Source organism: Myodes glareolus, chromosome 10 (genome assembly GCF_982192425.1).
Source record: "Myodes glareolus chromosome 10, mMyoGla1.1, whole genome shotgun sequence".
In the NCBI taxonomy this organism is placed as follows: domain Eukaryota; kingdom Metazoa; phylum Chordata; class Mammalia; order Rodentia; family Cricetidae; genus Myodes; species Myodes glareolus.
In genome coordinates, this window is record NC_142035.1 from 52,106,309 (window position 1) to 52,129,491 (window position 23,183).

Here is a 23,183-nt window from a genome sequence, read left to right on the forward strand (position 1 = left end):
TATTAAAATTAGCTTGCTTGAGCACTTAGTAGGTGGAATTAGCCTCAAAATATTCTGTGTGGAAAATGAACTTTAAATATTGCCACAAACAATATGCAAATAATTCAGAATTAGCATTGGACAATTTTTTAGACTATTTTATGCAATTCATATATAATGAGAGCTTTAAAAAATGCCGTGAAAGAACAGAAACTACTAGCAGTACAAGTTGAGGGTATGGCCCAGATCTCTGGTAGGTATAGAGCTTGAAAAGTGTGGGAAGCTGGGAAGCTGAGCTCTAGAAGTGTGGAGACAAGCGCAAGAGGATGTTCCTGCTGTCGAGACGGCAGAGGCTCATCTGTAAGACCAGAAGTCTGTACTACACTCATATCCAGACTGTGTTGATTAGAACTGGAGAGAATTGTGCCCAGCATGTGCATTTGAGCTATAGTGTCTTTCCAGTGATACTTAAGATCAGCCATATTCCTACAAACAGCCTAAAAGATGGAACTGTTGTTTTAAAAAGTGTTTGAGTACACAAATGAGCATCTTAGTCTAGGATGCTAGCATAGTGAAATACCCGAGATACGACTGGGCACTGGTGGGTAGTCAGGAAACTTATTTTTGATTTAAGTGAATTTCAAAAATAAACAAAACAAAACACAACAAAACAAACAAAAAACAACCAACCAAACAATAACAACAAAAAACAGGAAATGCTAATCATATTCCTAGTTGAGTTTGGAAAAGAAAGCACATTATAAATGATTCTGAGGACATGAGACAGGTAGGCATATGCAAGCTTGGAAAACTTCAGTCTTCTGATAACAAGGGTGACAGTGAGGTGCCGTTGTCTTGGCACAGCAGCACACTGGACAGCTGTGGAAGCCATGACCAGTGTCTCCTTTCCACCAGCACAGAACTCCAAGAGGAATGCTTTAAAGTCAGACTTTTTGGTTTTTTTGAGATGAGGTTTCTCACTGTAGCTTTGGAGCCTATCCTGGAACTAGCTCTTGTAGACTAGGCTGGCCTTGAACTCCCAGAGATCTGCTTGCCTCTGCCTCCCGAGTGCTGGGTTTAAAGGTGAGTGTCACAACCACTTGGCTCCAGAGACATTATTTTTTTGAAAGCGCGAAAGAATATGTGCATGCTTCATGAAAGAGTATGAACATAAACAGGTTTGGTACAGATTGTTCATTGTCTGTTTATACACATGAAGTGAATGCACCCCCTCAGAGTAGGCTACAGAAGGGCAGGTGAGACTCACAGTATCCTGTTCTGTGTGCATGTGTTGTTCCTGTGCTTGCACACAAACACTGTGTTCTGAGGGGATTCCTGCCTTGCAGGCTCTAGGACAGCTCCTAGAAAAGGGTTCTTCTACCTTTTTCTAATCCTCAGACAGGGTGAGAACCTGCCATTGTGTGTGAATCCTAGGGGTGTGCCCAGAAGACATACCTGTGCTGGTGTCTTATGGGTCTCACTGGGGCCTTGGTAATGTACTTTCTCAAGTACTGATGGACCGATGTGGTGAACGCCTGAAGGTTTGAATTAGGTGCTGTGATCCAACATGATAAGGTCTTGAGGAAGGCTGCAATCTGAAGTGTGACTGCACACTTTCACTGTTCCCCAGACAGTCTCAAGGCAGTGTGTGTACTAGCTGTTATTAGAGGCGGAGGAAGGGACATGTGGGCGCCAGCTGTTTGATATGGCGGATGAACAGATACCACTTTGAGGTGTTCAGGAACCAGGCACAATCTAGTTTTAAGTGTGGCATACTTATTACTTGCCACTTCAGCTTCTGTGGGAAGTTCTCTACCAAATTAGTTGATGTGACAGTGAACAATAATAGTCAGAAAAACTATCAAATTGTATTTCCTGTTAATAACAAGAAGACTTCAAAGCTATGAAACCATTTTACTGTTTGCAGCATGGTATGCTTGTACTGTGGCCAGACTGCCTATATGGGCAAGAGGATCACATGCCTGGGCACCCTCATTTTCTCAGCCACACACTGAAGATGAACATCTCAGAGACCGTGCTACACTTTGGAGTATAGTGCCGTTAGGAGCTTTCTTCTTCAGGGACACCCGCTGAAGAGTTTTATAACTTTTACCCCATTGCAAAAAAACCAAACAAAACAGCCCATAACCTCATAGCTGAACTGATCGCTTTTGACTTTGAGTTATACTCTTTGTAGGCAGTGTTGGCTTTAATGGACTACTTGAGTTCTTGATTCCTACTACTTCTGGCATAGATATTCTAGGGAGAAGATATGTATGACAGTGTGGAACCATTAATTATGAAGGAATCTGACAGTAGTGTAGTCTGTTTCGTTTGGGGGATATGAATAAGTAATCAGACGTGTTGGTACTTGACCCTTATAGCTCACTGGGTCTCCTTTATATCCATGGTCTAACCTCATTGCTGTACTATCAGAGTTAAGCACTTTTAGATGTTTTGTAGATGGACTCTGGTAGTGACAGCAGTCAGACTGTTGGGAAGTCTAGGTGATCCCCGTTAATGTCCCATTCGGCATCATGGTCACTGACCATCTGAACAGAATGGAGGTATAGAATGAGGGCAGCACTGAAGCATGGTGTAATGCTTCAGTTACAGAAGGCACCTGACTGTGAGCATGACCATCCCATGCCAGTTAATGCAGAGCTTCCTGAATAGTATGGAACCTGTCCCAGCAAGTCCACTAGGAATGTCTAAATGAGAGAAGAGCGGTTAGCAAGGTGTTCATTGAAAGAACTAGTAGGCAGCCATGCAGTTTGTTCCACACACCAAGGCCCTAGATCTCGTGTGCTGGGAGGTGACTTCTCTGTCTGCATTGAGCTAAATTATGTGACCATGATCTACATCCTTATCAAGAAATTGAGATTCTCTTTGGAGAGGAATGGTGAATATCAGTTGTATAAGAGCTATAAAGGTACATCCCACCATGCCTGGCTGACACTAACAATTTTTTCTCCATTCTTGAATTGTTACAAACATAATTTATTATTAATAAAATAATACTTTCTTAGCATATATGATGTTTTAAGTACTTATGTAAGTATGGTTCTACACATACAATTTATGTGTACTACATACATGCAGTGCCCATGGAGGCCACAAGAAGGTGTCAGATCCCTTGGAACTGTAGTTATAAACAGTTGTGAGCTGCCATGTTGATGCTGGGAACTGAACCCTAGGTCCCCTGAAAGAGCAGCCAATGCTCTTAACTACTAAGCCCCATTTCTAATGTTTTAAATTACTGTACATTGTATTAAATTAATACTAGTTTCACTACTTTTAAATGCATTACCTTTGTTGCTGACATTTTTTAATGTTTTGACAAAAATTTACAAAGCATTTACCATTACTTGTTGGGAGGAGAATGTGCGCAGCATAGCACACGTGGAAGTCAGCACAACTTGAGGGAATCCATTCTTTTCTTTCTCTGTGTGGATCCCATCCATTGAATTCAAGTCGTCAGGCTTGGTGGCAAGTGTCCTTACCTGTGGAGCCATAATGCTGGCTATGTTTTGATAAGAAAATAAACATTTACTTATTTTTTGAGGCAAGGTCTCACTCCGTGGACCAGACTGACTTTGAACTCACAGAGATCCACCTGCCTCTGTCCCACCATGCCCACTTTGACAAAAAGTTTTGATAGTCTTAGAAAATGACCATAATTTCCCTCATGACTTAAAAACTAATTAATTTTTTTTCTTCCTGGCTATCAAATATGTTAGCCAGGGTACACGCCCTCTATATGCACATGTTTATATGAAAACACTAAGAATGTAAATAATGCCCACTAGTCCAATGGGGAACAGTGTTCACAATTGTGTGCATTCAAGTAGAGTACTAGCAGGCATTACAAAGCTCTGTGCTGAGAAAAGGAAATCTAAATGGAGTTGGTAAAGCAGACACAGAGTGATGCATGTGTGTTTGAGAGTGCGCTCTGTATATGCGTCCCATGCATACTTGTTGTTTTTACATGAATTGTAAGAATACTACACAGAAACTAGTAAAAGGAATTATGCTCGCAGGTGCCTGAGACCTCTTAAAATATGCATCTTTAATATTATTTTGACCTTTCAGCTGTGGATGAGTATATTATGTATATGATTGCCCTCAGTAGCCACTTCAGTAAGTGGGCTTCAGAGAGACCATGAAGGTGGCCAATAGGGGCATCTTTATACAAGAACAATGTTTGAAATGACTGAGGCTGCTTGCTGCAGGCAAGTAGCACCTACAGTATTGAGACTTTATCTCTTAGTTGTCTGGGGTGACGTAACAAGTATCCCTTTTTTATTTTAGTATTAACAGTACCAGCAACAGACATTGCTGAAGAAACTGTTATCAGTGAAGAGCCGCCTGCTAAGAGACAGTGTATGGAAATAATTGAGAACCGGGTGGAATCTGCAGAAATTGAAGTAAGGAGCCTTTTACCCGGTGTGTTTTGCTGCAGTCATCCAAAATAAATTGTTTATTCTTCTTCTTTTCATTATTATTATTATTTGTCATTTTTATTTATTACTGGCTATGTTTTGATAATAATGAAAGTGCATAGTGTCATCATTTTGTTTTAGCTTTTTGACCTCATACATATGGCAAGCCCTCAATAAATAAACATTGAATGAATGAATGAATGAGTGAAGAATTTGTTTGTAACAAAGTTTGTTATGCTGGTAACACTTGTACTGTCTTTGGTTCTTGGATTCCACCCCTTATTTTTTGTTAAACTTATACATACCATTCTCATAAGTCACTGGAGGAAGATACCCTTTTTATATTGAAAATTTCTTTTCTTTCAAAAGTTCTTCTCCCTGATTGGCCTGGAAATCCTCTTACAGAAAGTTGATGTTTGCTAAACATTTTGTTTGTAAGTACAAAAGATAACTGCTTATTTTCCTAGTACGTCCTTTGAAGAACTTGGATTCATTTAGACTGGTGTTAACACCTACCTTTTTCCTCTCCCAAACTCATGTGTTGGTGTAACAAATCATGATCTCTTAGCTTTCTCTTACATGACTATAAATAAAATTCCATCTACTGAACTTACAGTGTCTCACACAAAGCATGATTCTTAAGTAACTTTGAAGAGTAAATGCAATAGAAATATCTTTGATATTAGATACTGCTCAAGCTCTTGACCTATAAGCTTTGAGTCTTGGTTTTATTTTCTCCTGAACTGGAATTTAGATGAGTATTAACTTCATTCTGGGGTTTTCATGAGAACGGATAACTTCAGCACCCTCTTTACCTTTATTGCATCTGTGTGTAAAGTTGATGATTGCTTAGCTGTTCTTGTCAAAGGCTCTGATTATCATAGAAAGGGGTTTGTTTTGTTTGGTAAGTGAATGGCAACACAATTCTTTAATATTAAAGACAGCTAGAGTCTCATATATATTAAATAGCAGATAGGTACATTGTAGGCATAATCACAAGTATCAAACGAAACAGAGTCTAGTTATAAATAAAGCCTGCCTTAAAATTTACACAAAAGAATCTATGGCTAATGGTTTATACAGGATGTCTAGTAAAATTTTAAATGTTAACTATTGGGTGTGATGTTTTATTTCTCAAAATTTAAAGTGACACCTATAGGACAGTTCTGATTTACGAACTAAAAACTTACTTCACTAAACAGAATCTTATTTCGTCCTCACTAAATGCCCTTGTGTATGTATGTGGTATGTGTGTGTATGTATTGGTGTATATGTGTATGCATGCGTGTGGAGGCCAGAGGTTGATGGGTGTCTCAATCACTCTCTACCTTGTTTTTATTTTTTTTTCTTTTTACTAAAAGAAACTAATTAGCTTTATTTTATGTGCATGAGTGTTTTGCTTGTATATATGTGTATCATATGTGTTCCTGGTGTCTCCAGAGGCCAGGGTCTTTAGATACCCTAAAACTGGAGCTAAACATGGTTGTGAATACTGGGAACAGAACCCAAGTCTTCTGCAAGAGCGGCAAGTGCACTTAACCGATGAGCCATCTCCCCAGCCTTCCACCTCGTTTATTTGAGAGAGGGTCCCTCACTGAGCCTGGAGCTCGTCAGTTCAGCTAGACTGGGGTGTGGGTTGAGACGGAGCAGCAAGCCTCATGGGTCCTCCTGCCTCTGCCTCAGCATTTGTGATTACAAGTGTGCACCATGCCCAGCTTTTTACATGGGTCCTGGAGATCCAAACTCACGTTCTCATGGTTGCACAATAAGCACATTACTGGGTGAGCATCTCCGCACCTCTGAAGTTCACTTTATTGTCCTTTTTTCATTGTCAGCTGGTCTCTTTGGAACATAGAAAGTGAAAAAAAAAATACTGCTTTGTTTCCATTCTATAATAAAACATTTAAAATTGTTTGAATTTCATTAAATGTAAGTTTATTTAACAATTAATTTACTTCTTTGGTCTATTGAGATAGGGTTTCTCTGTGTAGCCTTAACTGTCCTGGAAGTTGCTTTGTGGTCCAGGCTGGCCTTGAACTCACAGATCCAACTGCCTCTGCCTCCCAAGGACTGGGATTAAAGGTGTGCGCCACCACCTGACTAACAGTTTATTTTCTAACCATAGTGATTGTAGCTTATCCCTTTATTTACTAATGAGTAGGGGGCCTGTTTCCCTCCAAGTCCAGCCTGATTCCTTTTTTAGTCTTCAGAGAATAGGGGAAGTAATTCCAGATAAACAAAAGAGAAGAGGAACTAGGTGCAGTAATTAAGTAGAACTAAGAAGGAAACTTTAGGGAGATTGGTTTGATTTGGTATAAAGAACAGTGGAGTTTTACATTTGTTTTGTTTTCAGTAGAACTTTTTGGTAATGGACATCTTTGTTCTCATCGCTGGAAATGCTTAAGCCAAAGTGATGTGACCTCTTAGGTTTCTAGTCTAGTTGCTGCATAGACTAGAAGAGATGAAGCACCTGGAGTCACAGTGTTCATGTCAGGCCAAGAACTGTTTTCCTACAACATGTGAAGTCACTCTTTTACATGTATTTTCTTTGATGACAGTAGAATTATCCTAGGAGCAAGCTTTTATGCAGTTTCCTTAGATGACATCTCGACCAAACTTTAACCCTAGAATTTTTTGTAAAACTGATTCTCAAGTGGGGAGATTTTGACCCTAAAGGATATTTGGCAATGTTTAGAAGCATTTTTGGTTGTCACAACTGTGGGTAGAGGCTAGGTTGGTATTCCCTGTTACCCAGGACGACATTAAGAATTTATGTCATTCAAGCGTATTAGTAGTGCTTAGATTTTAAAAAAAAACTACTAAGAAATATAAAACTTCAACTCATGCACAATTTTCATGGGTCTTTCTCAGTATTTTTCATGGGGTTCACAGCTGACAGGGTGGCTGTTTATAAGAATTTTCCAGCAGTCAGTAATCTCTGGAAAAGTTCATTTAAATTGTTAAAAGTTAATTATAGATGTTGTGGTTCCTCCACATATACATTGTGACAGTGAGGAACATGAAATGGCTTTCATTTTGGAGAGGCAGATACAAATAAGATGTTAGTGCATTCAACTTTGCTTCTGCTTCTTGGCTCCCTGTTGAAGATGCTTTGAAGGGGAAGTGTATCTTTTATGGTGATTCAGCCTTGAGCTGTTCAATGGAAGTAAATATGCATTTGGGAGGGAGACAATGCGCTAAGAGTTTTAGGAGCCAGGTTTCTCTGCTTCTTAGGGAGTTATAGAATTCCAGTCAGAGCTAACTTTATATAATTTATTGCTTCATTTTATTTGCATTGGTTTTTTGGCTGCATGTATGTGTGAGGGTGTCAGATATTGGAGTTACAGACAGCTGCCATGTGGGTGCTGGGAAATGAACCCAGATCCTCTGGAAGAGCAGTCAGTGCTCTTAACTGCTGAGCCATCTCTCCCGCCCTCTGGAGATGACTGTTTATTAGTCAGTTTTCTTGTTTGTTTGTTTTTAGACCTTTTTTTTTTTTTGTGCTGTGGGGATGGTGGGTGTTCAGGATCAAGCCTGATACATGCTAAGCACATTCTAGGTCTACCCCTGAGCTACCCTGTCTGTTCCTCCACCTTATTTTTCTTACTTTCTCTCCTTCTCCTTCTTGTCTTTCCTCCTTTTTCTCATCCTCTTTGTATTTGTTTGTTTGTTTTGAGGCAGGGTCTCACTATGTCACTCTGGCTGACCCAGGCCTCACCAGGTAGACCGCTCTGACCTCAAACATATCTGCCTGCTTCTGCTCCCAAGTACTGGGATCAAAGTTATATGCCACCATGCCTATCTGGATGGTTTCTTTTGTAAATGAAATGTCTGAGTCCTTTAGTCAGGTATGAATAAAGGGTCCTTCATATTAGTGCTTTTATGAAAAATGATCTGTAAATTTTAAGTGCTGTCTTGATATAATTTTTTAAATTTATTTTTGTTTATTTCACCTATTTTATATGTTTTCTTGGTTTTGTTTGGTTTGGGGTAGGGTTCTGCTATAGACCTGGCTGGTCTAGGAGTAGCCTTATAGCCCAGGCTAGTCTTTCACTACAGCAATCCTCTTCACCTCAGCTTCCAGGGTGCTGAAATCACAGCTGAATCTCCAGCCATGCTTGGTTTGTCTTTCTTCTGCCAGGGTTTAAAGTTCTATATAGTCACATGCCCTCTATCTCTTCTCAGGAAGTTCTTTCTCCAGAGTTGGGGAAGAAGAGGGTCTTCTATGGAGAAGGCCAAGTAAAGGTATTTTTTGGCTTTATGAACCATATGAACCCTGCAGCTGCCCAGGTCTGTTGTGTTAGAGACAGCAGCCACAGACAGTTCAAATCAAGTAGCTGTGGCTGTGTGTCAAGAACTATGTTGATACAAATCACATCATTTATCACATCCGGACAGCTGATTTTTAGTTGCAAGCAAATAGTTCTGATACCTGGCCTAGCTTTTATCCTGGAAAAAAAAAATGGGACTTGAAGCTGAAGGGACAGGTCAGCAGTTAAGAGCACTGGCTGTTCTTCCAGAGGACCTGGTTCACTTTCCAGCACCCACACACAGCTTGCAACTCTCAGAGAGATCTGACACACTCTTCTAGTCTTAACTGGCACCTACACACACACACACACACACACACACACACACACACACACACACAGTAATTTAAAAAATAGACCTTTAATACCTGCTAAGGGAGATCTATAATCGTGAAGCTGGTTTTCCCAAGGAGAGGCTCATCCATTATAGTGTGGGTCTGCTGATTTCTGTGATTTCTCCAAATGTGAGAAACTTGGTATAATTTGTAGTAGTAAGGTACACTCTGTCCTTTATTTAAGGAAAAAGAAATGTAGTTAGGGCCTAGGAGAGATGACTCAGTGATTAAGAACATGTACTGCTATTGCAGGGAACCAGATCCCATTCACAGCACTCTTGTCAAACAGCTCACAGCTGCTGTAACTCTAGCTCCAGGGGACCTCACAACTTCTGGCTTCTGTAGGTACTTACACTCACATGTATACAGCCCTGCACTGACATATAAGTGCCTCGTAACTAAAAATAAAACATTAAGACGTGTGTGTGTTTGTGTGTCTTTGTGTGTGCTGGGCTGACAAAGTGACTCAGCAAGTAATGCTTGCCATGCAAGCCTGGTGACCCGAGTCCGATCCTTGAAACCCATATAAAGGCAGAGAGAATCAGCTCTACAGTCGTTCTCTAACCTTCACACATGGTGCACATGCGCATACACACAGTATACACACACAATAATAACTAGTAATAATAATAAGTTAAAACTTAAAAACGTGCTTGTTCTCAGAGACATGGGTTTGGACTCAACAGTAGGTTTGAATTTTCTGATATTTTGAGTGTGTGACCTTGGCTAATTTGACATTTCAAGGCATAGCCTGTCCATCAACAAGACGAAAAATGAATAGCATCAGCAATTGATTGAAGACTACGTGAAAGAAAAGCCTGGTATCATGGCGGATGCCTTTAATCCCTTCTGTGAGTTTGAGGCTAGGCCAGTGTACATAGTAAGTTCCAAGCCAGCCAGAGCTACACAGTGAGACTGGAGATGAAATGGGGACAGAAGCAGGCTGAGTTCAGTGGTGAGCATATAGTAAATGCTCAGTAAGTGATATTTACTAGCCGGATTGCCCTATAGTGTGTGTTGAGGTAGAGATAAACTATTGTAATTGTGTCTTTCAGTTTATAATAGCTAGAACAAAGACATACATTTGAGCATTCAAAAAGTATATATTAAAACAGTCAAATTGTCCCACACATTGCTTTTATGGCAGAATTAGAGAATCATCTTTGAAAATAGAGCTGAAATCACCTGTTGCCCTATGGTTCTGTTACCTGATATATTAATTCGGGGTTATGGTGTATGTTGTGGCTGTCAATCTTGATTATTACTAGGGTTTCATTTTCTTAGAGATCTGTGATGTTAGACATCTTTCTTTTCCTCCAGTGCTGGGAGTTGAGCCCTGAGCTTCCTGGATGCTGAGCAGCTACAACCTATCCCTAGAACAGTACCTTAGCACCACATATTAACTGATGAAATTATTGCTATATGAAATATCAAAATTGGAGGCTGGAGAGATGGCTCATCAGTTAAGAGCACTGGCTCCTTTTTCAGAGGACCCATGTTCAATTCCCAGTACCTACATGGCAGCTCACAGTAGTCTGTAACTCCAGTTCCAGAAGATCTAATGCCCTCTTCTGGCCTCCTTAGGTACTGTACTCTTAGGGTGCACAGGCACACACACAGGCAAAACATCCATACCATTTATGTGCAATAACAATATATCAAAATTGGGCCAACAAAATGGCTCAGTAGATGGAAGGAATCACTGTGGAAGCCTGACGTCTTGGGTTTGATCCCAAGTCTGGGTAAGGTTAGAAGCAAAAAAAAAAAAAAAAACAAAACAAAACAAAAAAAAAACACCTGACCCCAGAAAGTTGTCCTCTGAACACATATGTGCTGTAGCACATGAGCCCACAGAAACTCACAATAAATACTAAAAATGTAAAAATTGGCTAGTGTGGCTTTACTATAAAATATTAAATCTATAGGAGTAACATTTATATTTAAATAAAAATGTCAGCTGTCAGCCTGTTGCACTATTAATGTGTGAAACACTGCTATGTAAAGAGAGTATGTTTAGTAACTATGACATCAGAAAAAGGTCTCAGTTAAATAACATTTTCCATTTCTCAGACTTTTATTTGCTTTGAAAACTGAGATGGTAAACAAGTTCTTCTTCCATATTTTGTTCCATACTTTGCATTTCTGAAAAATCAAAGGTACAACACCAAAAGTCTATGTATTAATCATATTCAAAAGATCAACAAATACTAAGGATCTTTGTCTTTACATTTTACAGATTTAGACAAAAAGATGATGAAATGAGTCTTTTATTTGGCCCAATTGGTGAAAGGAAGCTATTACTTTATTTGTATTAAAATGTATTTTACTTACTGCTCAGTGATTGACTACTTGCCTAGAATCTGTGAGGTTCTGTGTTTGACCCCAGCTGGGTGGTGTGTGTGGGGTGTGTGTGTGTGTGTATGTGTGTGTGTGTGTGTGTGTGTGTGTGTGTGTGTATGTGTGTGTGTGTGTGTGTGTGTGTGTGTGAAGTGAGATAAGGAAGATAGGATTAAGCCATTTCACTTTACACTGTTTGTCTCACTCCATTTGCTTTCATCTTCTACAGTAATAGTAAATCCCTTGCAAATGCTGGTGTTAATAAATAACTAATACTAGATGATCCCTTATGGGCAGTTTGTTCTAATATTTCCTATGCAGTTGGGGAAAATTTTATGTATATTCAAAACATTGACTAACAAAAGATCTTATTTCTTAACACATGTAAACTTAAAAAGATTTAGTTTCATTCTTTTTCTTTTTTCTTTTTTTTTTTTTAGTTATGTGTATGTGTGCATCCACAGAGCTGGTGCCTGGCAAAGTCAGAGGCATCAGATCCTCCTGGAGCTGGAGGAAAATTATGGAATGCTTCTTGAGTTTGTGTGTTGTCCTTGTGCAAGGGCCATGATAATCTCTGTATTATTCCAATTTTAGCACATGTGCTGTCAAAGCGAGCTAAGCCCACTCGCTCCTCATAGGTCTTGCTCCCAGGGAAACACAACCAGGCCCTACCTTTCTCCTCTACCCCTGGTCATTGGCAAGCTCAGAGTCCTGCATAGGTCACAGCGGTTCTAGTGTTGATTGCTTCCCCGAGGCTTGATTCTTCCAGCTTCCATCTTTCTGGCTGCCATCTTTCCTAGCATCTTGGAAGGTTCTAAGAGAAGGGAAACGGCAATGTAAGGTATTAGGTAGGACCTGGTATTGCTGAAACTGGAAATAAAAGACATTCCTTTCTTGAACTCCTCAGTCGCTCCCATATCTGGTGGAGCAATAAGAATCAGAAAAAAAATACTAAATCTAATTTCATTCTCAGCGTAGGACAGTGGGTGGGATCATAAGGTGGGGGTGAGGGAAGAGGGGGGCTGCATGTTTCTCCTGGTAGGGGCAATTGAGCAGTAAAGCAGAGGCAGTCTTGGGTACTTAAAATGAGCCTGTGTCAGGAGGCAGTGGATATGTAGGAGGAGATCTCAGACCGTCCTCAAGGACCTCCCTCACCTTCCGCTCCCTCTGGGCATGCTCAGTGTAAACCTGGTCTTTTCTGTAATTCAGTTACATTCAGGTTCCTGCCTCACTAGCGGATCATAGGTCTTTGTGATGAGGTTACCTCGTTCCTGAGATAGGAAACTTCCCTGAGCCTGGGACTGTGTGGATTAGGTTTTCTCCATGTGCTTACTACAGGTATATGGAAGGGTTCTTTATAGTGTTGGTCTCTTTCTCCTTGATAATGGGTACAGTGAAGAGAAGAAATAAGTATGCTGTTTTCATTGGACTGGGTTTGTATATGCTGGCTCTCAATAACTGGGGATTTAAAGATTTTATACCTGTTTAACAGTAGAAGGTTGTTAGAGTTGCCTTTTATGGATTGCCCACTGTATGACTTCACAAGTCTGGACTAGCACCTGTTGTGATGGAGTTCAGGTATTTGGCTTGGTAGTGTAGAGGAGCATGGGTCGTTTTGAAATTAGTAACATCTGAATACCATACACCCAATTCTTTTGGTGTTCTTGGGAAGGCTGCATCATTTCTGAGCGTTACTTTTCTCACTCATAGCCTGACACATGAGAAGTGAGTTGTGGAGTTGCCTTTGCTCAGCCATGTGGTAGGGGCTCAGCTCTGTGGTTGTTTTCTGAGGAGGGATGAGGTGTGTTTACATAGTTTCCTCTTCAGTCTTCTGTTATTTTCTTCAGTACATAAGAGAACAGGTGCACATTTTATGTCTGTTATTCTTATTTATAAATTAGAAATAATTTTCTTGAAATTATAGAGTAATCTCTATCTCATAGTACAGAGAACAAAACTGGGAGTTACCTATGAATTGGTGGAAAAGATGAGCCCGTCCTGGAGGTACCTACCACTAGGCATCTGCTGTGGCCACTGCACAGAGTTTTGTCTGTCTGTCTTCCTTGTATTTTTTGAAGGACACATGATTATGTTAATATATTTGTGCAAAAATTGAAAACACGATTTTCTTTTCTAAATTAGGAGAGAGAAGCACTTCAGAAACAGCTGGACGAGGCGAACCGTGAGGCGCAGAAGTACCGGCAGCAGCTGCTCAAGAAGGAGCAGGAGGCGGAGGCCTACAGGCAGAAGCTGGAGGCCATGACGCGCCTCCAGACCAGCAAAGAGGCTGTCTAGCCGCCTGACACGAACATGAGTTTGATTTTACCTTTTGTCCAGAAAGAATGCAGTCTTGAACTGCGCACAGTAAAGACACAGCCACGGGAGTACTGAATACTAGAAAATACTACAGATTGGTAATGGGACTTAAGCCATGAGCTCTGAATTCCTGTAATATAAAACTTTAGAACTTGTGAAATGTATTTAAAACTGAATTCTGTAAATAGTTTTTTGGTTGTTTCTTTTTTTACAGTTACAAATGAGTTGATAAAGATTGTTGAGGAGATCCAAAAACCATAGTAAGGCACTGTTACAGGCAATTCTTGATTTGGGTACAGACTTCATATCTCAGAAACAGAAGTTCGAAGGGTGGTCATTGTCGGTTAGACCAAATGTGTGCTAATTATGGTGGACTGATGTTGGAAATAACTCTGCAAAGAGATTTCTCCCAGGAACTTTTGTACAGCTTTTAAGTTGTCTCAGGTTCACTGAAAACATTTTTTTAGGAAGCAGAAATTTTATATTTGTTCAATTTCAGCTACACGCAAGTAGATTTACATGTATATGAAGCAAATATTTTTAAAATTTTGTTTGTACATATTCTGCATGTTCTATGATTTTAAGATGCATCCCTTGCTTAGATATGTTTCCCACAAAGACGATGAAAGTTACCAGGAAACACATAAGGCACGCTGTCGTTCTGTCAGCCACTGAGAGGAAGTAAGCAGCTGGGTTAGCTGGCAACCCTGACAATGTTCTTGGAAGGAGCAGCTTGCAAGAGAACGTGAATCTGCAAAATCTATGCTTTTTTGAAAATTCCATTATGGGGACGTGAGACTGTATTCTGTGCCTTCCATCATGATTTCCACGTGAGCACTTTGAGGCGCTGGATTTTAAGATAATGTTTTTGGCAAACTCAGTGCATTTGGGTTTCTGAAATATTTCATGGACTTACTCCCCCCGCCCAAGAAATTATTCTTATGGAAAATTGCTTTTGTATGTAGAACAGGAACCTTTTGTACTCAGTGATGCTATAGATACGTCTAATGTAACTCCCGCTATTCCCTGTGAAGCTCCAGGCCTGCGTTGCAGCTCAGTTTCGTCACAACACGGTCCATTCCACAGTGTGTGGACATTTAGCAGGCTCTTCCATTCTGTTTCGTAAAATGTAACTTCAAGCTCTTTATTTTTTTTTTATTGCTTTATGAAAACGTTTAACCCCAAAACTACTCTAGATGACCTGTATAAAGAACCAATTACCTTCAAGACTGTACTCTGGCCTCCTTTTCTATTTTACAATTAAATATCTTTCCACATATGCTCAGTGCAGACTCGTGTTTTGACTGTACATTCCTCTCACAGTAAAACGTGGGCAATAGAGCTCGGTGGTGGAGCAGGTACTTGGTACTTTTGGACTCTGGTTCAAATCCTGTCACACACATAACCCGAGCTACATTCTGCCATATGAAAATATGTCTTAAAATCCCCCAGAGGGACTGACTCCTTGGGAATGTGATGGTTCTCAACCAGGTTATCCTTCCATGAGGTAAGGTGATAAAAGATCTGGAGCCTCAGCCTGCTCTCACTGCTTTTCTGGAGAGCACAGGAAATCTCCATGGCAAATATAAGAAGACTAAGGAAGAGAATTCCTTCCAGCGTTTCTCTAAATTTGACAGTAAGTTTCAAAATGAATAAATTTACTGTCAGTCTGGTCTCCAACTTATGAATTCTGATGACCTTCCCACCTCAGCCTATATAGTTCTGGGGCCATAAGCACGTGCCACTACAATAGTGTAGGCAGAGTTTTCCTGTCCCGATCACCTGCTCCCAAATAACCAGCAGTCATTTCCAAATAACTGACTCAGAGACTTAATATAAATTATAAATGCTCGGCCAATAGCTTAGGCTTCTTACTACCTAACTCTTATATCTAAATTAACCCATATTTCTCTCCTGTCATTCTGCCCTCCTTCCCAGCATCCTTAGTTTGATAGCCCCACTTATACTTCCTGCCTGGTTGCTGGCCAATCAGTGTTTTGTTAAATCAATCCAGGTGACAAATCTTCACAGGATACAAAAGGATTATTCCACAGCACACTTGGGTTTGACAAACATGAAGAGAGATCTTTCACTGTCTCAACCTAGCTGGTCTTTAACTTTTGAACTCAATTAATCCTCCTCCAGGTAACTGAGACAACAGGTGTATCTCTCCACCATCTTTACATAAATGTTAAATGATCTAACACTAGATTTTAGGGCTAGGCCTATAGCCTACACATGTAGAAATTAAATGTGCACCAGCTTTCTGCTTAACACTAATTACTACACAAACCCAAACCTCATATTCTCCAGTGACTTCGGACCAAAAGCAAGAAGCTTCATGCTGCTGAGACGTGGTTTGCATTTTAAACTAGTATTACACATGTGGTTTCTGGATGGCGTTCAGGTTCTCATGCTTGCATTTTAAGTCTCCTCCCCTGCCCCAGCTTGTTCTGTCTCTTGATGGTGGTGGGAAGGTGAGAGCGCTCTATTGACAGTAGAACAAAGTTTCTGACGCGGGAATCAAGAGGAAATAGGTGAACAAACTCCCGTCTGCAATAAAAAGATCTACATATAACTATTTGTTTAAAGCACAGGCTTAAAGGAAAGCCTGTGCCAGGATATGTTGACTAGCATCGTTTGTGGTGATGTTTATTGACAATAGGAAATCCTATAACAGACACCAACACAGCGACAGAAATGAATACGGGGCTTGATTCTGAGGAGACTTTTCTCTTTGTACTACCCGTGGTTCGACTTACACTGTGCTTTTTAATACTGGGAAGACCTTGACACTTGACTCAAAGTAAAAATACAACGAGAAGGAACATTTTTAGATAAAGCCACAAATCAGTTCGAGGAACCCTTGTGGCAGATGGAGAAGCTCCCAGAGCAGTAGTATTTGGGCTCATACAGCAAACAGGAAAACTAATTTTTTTCTATTCACCTGGTTCCTACTGAATAAATAACTCTTTCATCTTGTCAAATCAACTTAGGAATTGATTCGCTAATAGACTTGTCAGTTCATTAAGTAATATTTACTGTACTTGGATCTCATTATAGATAACTAATCTGTTGTAGTTTTAAGCCATGCCTGATATTTGTTTTTTTCTGTGTTAAATGGGAACACCTGATGCACATAGATTTACTTTGACGCAAGCGCTCCTGGTTCATCTTCTAATTGCTCTTTAGACTACCTCGGAAAATACGGCATTAGCACTAGCCATGTGCTAGCTTCAAGTTAAAATTTGAATACCAATATTTTTGTGACTTCTTAAAACAATTTTTTGTATGTGCAGATATTAGAGGTGGCCTTGTGTCTTCTGCTCATTTGATACCTTAAATTTCTGTGAAAATATTTTACTTAAATGAAAGTGATAACAAAATATGGAATGTACTGTGGATACAGTTCCTAGGGCCTTTCACTCTTTAGATAAAGATCACTTGAAAAGACAAACAAAAATCTCTTTTACTTTCCTGAAAGAAAACAGAGCTTTGTTGTGTTGACTTTTTGGGGGGAGACATGAACAAACGTTATTCACCCCAAACAGGACACCAGCAACAACCAAAGAGATGGTTCTGCCGAAGTCTTGCTTGGTAAACCAATGGGTTTGTTGGCGTTACTAGCAGGGATATGAGTGACTCAAATCTACTGCATTACCAAAAAGCCACCCGGCATAGATGACGACTCCCCAAAGCTGAACGCCTGGAGCTGTGGGAACAGCTTGAAGGTAGCGCTCCTGAGGCTCTCTCCCCACCCAACACCCCCAAGATTGTCTGCTGTTTTTGAACTCTCCTGGGGTGGGTCTCGAGATCCTGGTAACTTGCTGGGCTTTGTAGGGCTGTGTCTCCTTAAGTTTCCTTGCATCCAGTGCAGAATGCTTCCATCAGGGGGAGGCAGTCACGCAATAACCTATTTTCTTAAGGTGCTGTCCACTGTATTTTATTATTTGCTCGCTTGGTTTTTCTTTTTTTATCTGAATAGCTCTGATCTCATATGCAGAGTTAATATACGATGAATTTCATTCCATCACGTATGCCACCACATAAGACAGCTCCATCCTTACTGCCGAGTATGTCGATTACCATGTTGAGTGTCATGGATTTTTTAAATACCTTGATTGCTCTACGAGAATGATTCTCTCACACACTTTAGTTCACCAGTTAAAGCATTTGCTTTTCTATTGCTGTTTTCCCTGACTGGTCTAGCCTTTCCATTTCCGTCGTAATGCTAAAGAATTAGATGTGAACTGCGGATCTCTATAGGAACATACTGTATAATGTGAACTGCGGATCTCTATAGGAACATACCGTATTGTAAGAAAGCTACATTTGAGTGAAACCACAGTCTCTTTACAGAACTCCTTAGTCTTCCTGGGAACTGCCTTTATCTCCATTCTTTTCTACCCAGTATTTTAGTGTCAGAGTAAGTGGGGGTGGTGGTGGTGGTGCTGCTGCTGCCTCCTAGCCAAAGAGTGGACCCAGCTTCTAGGTGGAGACAAGCCGCGTGCTGTGTCCAGCTCAGAAAATGGCAGCTTTTGCTTTTTCTCCTTTTCTATTTTTTCATCCTTTTTTCCTTTTTTGAGTCAGGGTTTCTTTATGTAGCACTGGCTGTCCTGAAACTCGTTCTGTAGACCAGACTGGTCTTGAACTGACAGCGATCCTCCTGCCTCTGCCTCCCGAGTGCTGGGATGGAAGGCTTGTGCCACCACTTCCCGGCCATCAGTCTTTTTCTGGTGGTGGCCAGAGTCTAAGCATGCTTCCACTAGGTCACAAAGCGGGGCCCTAAGATGGCAGAGCTGCCAACACCCTAGAACGGCTGCGTAAGCTTAGCTGGGGCAGGTGGCCACGAGGAAACAGAAATCTAACAAGCATCACACACTGAGACGTTGTTCAGTGTGTCTAGTACTTTTCCAGGAGTAGACTGTACATCAATTTCTTGTTTTGCTTTGATGAAAACTTCAAAGCACACAGAAGAAACTAAAACACAAAGCTCTTACCCAGATCTAATGAATCTGAGGTTTGCCCTCTGTTTCCATTCTTTTCAGAAGCGCATGCCACTTGATGTGGCTGTCACCTTTGTCCAGTCCACTCAACCAGTAGCCCGAGTCTAAGGTGTTCAGTCTGTCAGGTATGTACTGATTGATTTATGTGCTGGTGTGTTCCTAGGCTAGTACCTTTTCATGAGCTATAGCCTCTGTTCTCTGACTACAGGTTTACATCATTGGCTTTCCTAACTTTGTTAGTGCTATCTTTTGGCATATTGATAATTTTTGGTTGATCAGTTTTTTTTTACATTTATTTACTCTCTCCCTGACCCTACTCTCTCTCTCTCTCTCTGTGTGTGTGTGTGTGTGTGCATGTGCGTGTGCGTGCACGTGCGCATGCATGTATGTGCTTGTGCCACAGCATGTGTATAGATTTCAGAAGTCAGTTCCTTTCCTCTACCATGCAAGTCCTAGGGGATTAAGCCCAGGTCACCAGGTTAAGGTTGGAAGAACCTTAACCAACAGAGCCATCTCTCTGGCTCATATGTTATTTGATTTTTTAAAAACATGTTATTTTGTTTGTTTTTGACAGGGTCTCATGTTTCCCAGACTAGCCTGGGAATCTGCTGTGCCACACGCTGTCCTGGGATGACTGATCCTCATGCTTCCTCTGCCCACGTGCTGTGATCATAGGCCCATCACTTGACTGGGAATCCACTGTGCCACACCCTGTCCTGGGACAACTGATTCTCATGCTTCCTCTGCCCACGTGCTGTGATCATAGGCCCAATCACCTGACTGGCTCGTGTGGTGCTCAGGTTTGCACCTAGGGTTTCACGTGCTAGGAAAGCTCTCTAACAAGTAAGCCACACCCCCAGCTCTTATTTACATCTTCTTCAACATACATAATTTATAAAAATTAACGCGGTTTTGATTGGGTGCTTTTTCTATAATGCATGCACGTGCAGTGTTCATGTCTCTCCATCGTTCTTCGGGTCAGGGTTGCTGTCCTGTCTCACTTCTGTTCACCACCTTTCCTTGTCCCCAAAGTTTCCCTTAATCTCTTCCTGTTCCCTCTGTCCTCTCCCCTCCATCTCTAATGTCCGCTATTCCATTCCACAGTGTACAAACAGACTTACCAGTTTCCATACTCGAGCGAGAGAACACGTGGTTCTTCTTTTTCTGTGTCACTATCTCCATCCACCTTTCCTCCGTTATTCCCACATCACTGCAAATTGCTGCAAATGGCGAGATTGCATTCTTCTTCATGACGGTGTGATATGCCATTGTGTAACCACACCATGTTCTGTCGCTGTTGCCGTTTTGCCATTCTCCTGCTGAAGGGCATCTGGGTTGGCGCTGCAGCCACAACTCCTGGAGAGACGTTGAGTCTGCAAGGCTTGTTAACTGGTTACAGCCTCAGTGGCTGTGGAGGGTTCAGGATGTTGCAAGTCCGGAGCCTAATCCCAATTTATCTTGGGCTCTCTTTAACCCCCTAAGCAGCCATTTCTTGCCCAGTTCTGTGTCATACCTAGCATCCTGTGACTAATGGCTAAAAATCTTCGGAATGTACTAGCAAAACCTTCGTTTTCCACTAATCAGAAGACTAAGTTAAAATCTGAGGCCTATAGCAGTGCTCTGTCTGCCTTGCTATGTAACCTGCCTACTTGATGTACCCACCGATGTGTTTGAAAAGGGTCTTAATTTATGACTTTCTTTGTTCTATTTCTATGAAAAGTTCATGAAACTGCTACCTCACTGAGGAATGGTATTTGGAGGAAACTAAACCTAGGTCCTGGGGCCATGATCACCCAGGTTGGCTCTGGAATAAGCTCCCTTACTCCCTTTGTAGTGGGAGCTGTGCTTTTGTGACGGCAACCTCGTACTTCAGCTATTGTGACTAATTCTGTAATAATCAGGAGTAAATGTATCTTATTGGTAGAATGATTGCCTCTCAAAAGTATTTTTATATTTATTTGTATATGTATGGCCTGTTTCTATGTATAGAAATATCGCTTCCAGTTTGTTTTTCTGCTATATCATAATGAACATCATCATATTAGATTTTTAAGTTCATGAGTTGGCTTTCTACACTGTCTTACAATTGACTTGTTAGTCTCGGATCGTGAGGCCTTACTTGACTTTATCAAACTGCTTTCTGTAATATCTATGAAGAGTATCAGTGTTGAGAATTCTTAGTTCACCCACACTGCATCTGGTGTTGGTAGGAGTTGGGAGCTAAGTAGGGTCTTTTATAGGCAGCTATTGAGAGTGACAGGCCACTAGCATGGGAGACGTCTGGGACCTGGCACACACAACACAGACTGAGCATAGCAGCTGGGCTTAGAAGCTGTGAGTTTTGAAACCTCAGATTCACCAAGATGACAGTGAATCTCTGGTCTTTTTCCTTTTCGCTTCCTGTTTCTTACCTCTTCCTGGGTTTCCCTGAGTCACCTGTGATTCAATTAAAAATCTCCCACAGGTATTCAAACCAGCCAGCCAAGAATGCCTCACCTTGATCCCTGGTTTACAGATGAGTGCAGCCAATCAAGTTCATCCACCGGGCATAAATGGATGGGACTCTGAGGACCAGGAAGTTGTGGCTTACGAGCCTGCATGTATGTCTATGTGCCATGTTCATACCTGCTGTCTGTGGGGCCAGAAGAGGACATCAGATTCCATGGAAATGGAGCTACTGATGGCTGTGAGCTGCCTCATAAGTGTGGAAACCAAATCCAGGTCCCATGGAAAAGCAGCCAGTGCTCTTCATGGCTGAGCCGGTTCTCTAGTTCCCCTTTTCAACTTCTTGTTGGCAAAGCAATTGCCCCTTTCCCTTTCTTACGTGTGGCTTTTCCCCTGTATACCAAAGGATCCCTTGCAGACACCAACTACATAACCTGTAACCCCATCCCAGTTGTGACACTATATTGTCAGGTCCTGGAGTGTGAGGACTCAGCCGCACGAGTCTGCGCCGACCTCAGGCACAGGTTGCCAGGAAGGACTTTGTTGCTTGTGTTTGCGAACTACATGCTTTATACAGGATTCCCGCGTCCTTCTTGGACTTAATTATTGTTTCAGGATGGCTCATAGAACTATAGCAAACACACTTCTCATTGATCACAAGGCTGTGATGCAGGGTACACTCCACAGCCAGGGAAAGAGCGGCACATGGGGTGTGAAGGGGTGCCAGCCTTCAGGGAGCCCCATGTGCTCAGCACTCCTAAGTCTTTCAAACTCTTACTCTTCTTCCAGAGGTACTTTTTTTTTTTTTTAAGAGGGGGAAGGTGAGGGCTGGGGATCAAACTCGGGGTCTTGTACGTGCTGGGTAAATGCTCTGCACTGGGTCTCACCCCTTGTTTACCCTCCAGCTCTTTCTACTCTTCCCTCTGAGCATGGATTCTGTTGTCATAGATACAGATGATGTTTTAGACAGAGACTCGTTTTGCTCAGGTTGGGCTTAAACTCTCGGGTTCAAACATCCTCAGGTTAGAGCCTCTAAGGAACTCAATATAAGGAACAAACAAAACAAAAACAAACAAACAAACAAAAAAAACCTCTTGACATCTGAAAAACTCCAAGGATTTTTGATGTTTTGTGGCACTGTTGGGATTCAGGACAAACACACCACCACCCCAGAATATGATTTCAGGAGAAGAGAATTTGCTGTCCCCACTCCCCTGCCATGGATTTCCTTTGTGCTATTCTGAGAAGCCATAGGCATAGGGATTGCTCTCAAAAGCTGTCCTTTCATAGAAGACATTCAGAAAGAAGCCTCTGTCAGAAAAACCACTCGCCTCAGGAAGAGGAGGGCTCCAGACTATTGTCATCACCAGAAAGATTTTCATCTGACGCAGGACAGTGTTTCTTCCCCTTTGGGAACCTGCCCGTCCTGCACTCTATTGTACCCAGTCCCTTCTCTGTTCTGCAGCTCTGTTTGCTGTGGAAGCTTCCCTCAGCTGAAGGACTTCCCGACTTAGTCATTAAGCAGGGTTTTCTGCAGTTTGCCTGTCTTATGTTAGGTTAAACTGTAGCCCAGGCAAAGCCAGAACAAGTACTATGTAGTAATGAAAAAAATAACCCTTTGTATCCATTGCCAGCTCTTGCCTGTTGTTGATCCCTCCTGAACTCAGCCGGGCTGGTTATGGGCTTCTCTGAGCCTGCTCGTCTCTCACCTCATAGAGAAGCCAGAGGAGGAGCAACCTAGTTATCTGTGCCACTTCTTGTGAATGCCCTTGGCCTTGTTCGGGTCCCTGAGCTCCAACCTTTGTCGGAGGCAGGGCCTCTAGTTTCTGACCGCAGGGACAGAAATGATGGAGGGCTCTTTTCGCTCATCTACCTGGAGTTGCTTGTGGGCGTGGGTTGGTAGGTGCCGTGATTGGTCTAAAAAACAGTTTCCTCTGGATCTGTTGATCGAAGTCCTAATCAAGAAGGATCAGGAGAAGAGAGGCTGAAGCTGAGCCTGCAGGAAGGGACTTA

General features: G+C 41.6%; 1 protein-coding gene and 1 non-coding gene across 8 annotated transcripts in view; one reads left to right on the plus strand and one right to left on the minus strand.

The window, feature by feature from the left end:
• Gabpb1 (GA binding protein transcription factor subunit beta 1) overlaps positions 1-14,998 on the plus strand; it is a 48,961-nt gene extending 33,963 nt beyond the window's left edge. For all 7 annotated transcript variants that reach the window (XM_048459442.3, XM_048459441.3, XM_048459440.3 and 4 more), the window contains exons 8-9: positions 4,291-4,406; positions 13,546-14,998. In XM_048459442.3, the coding sequence (XP_048315399.2) occupies positions 4,291-4,406; positions 13,546-13,698 (269 nt within the window). In that variant the 3' untranslated portion in view covers positions 13,699-14,998. The remainder of the gene's footprint in view (positions 1-4,290; positions 4,407-13,545) is intronic.
• Positions 11,918-12,021, minus strand: LOC125416928 (U6 spliceosomal RNA). Its single transcript, XR_015004313.1, has one exon. It is a non-coding gene; the product is annotated as a U6 spliceosomal RNA (small nuclear RNA).
• Positions 14,999-23,183: the final 8,185 nt, after the last annotated feature.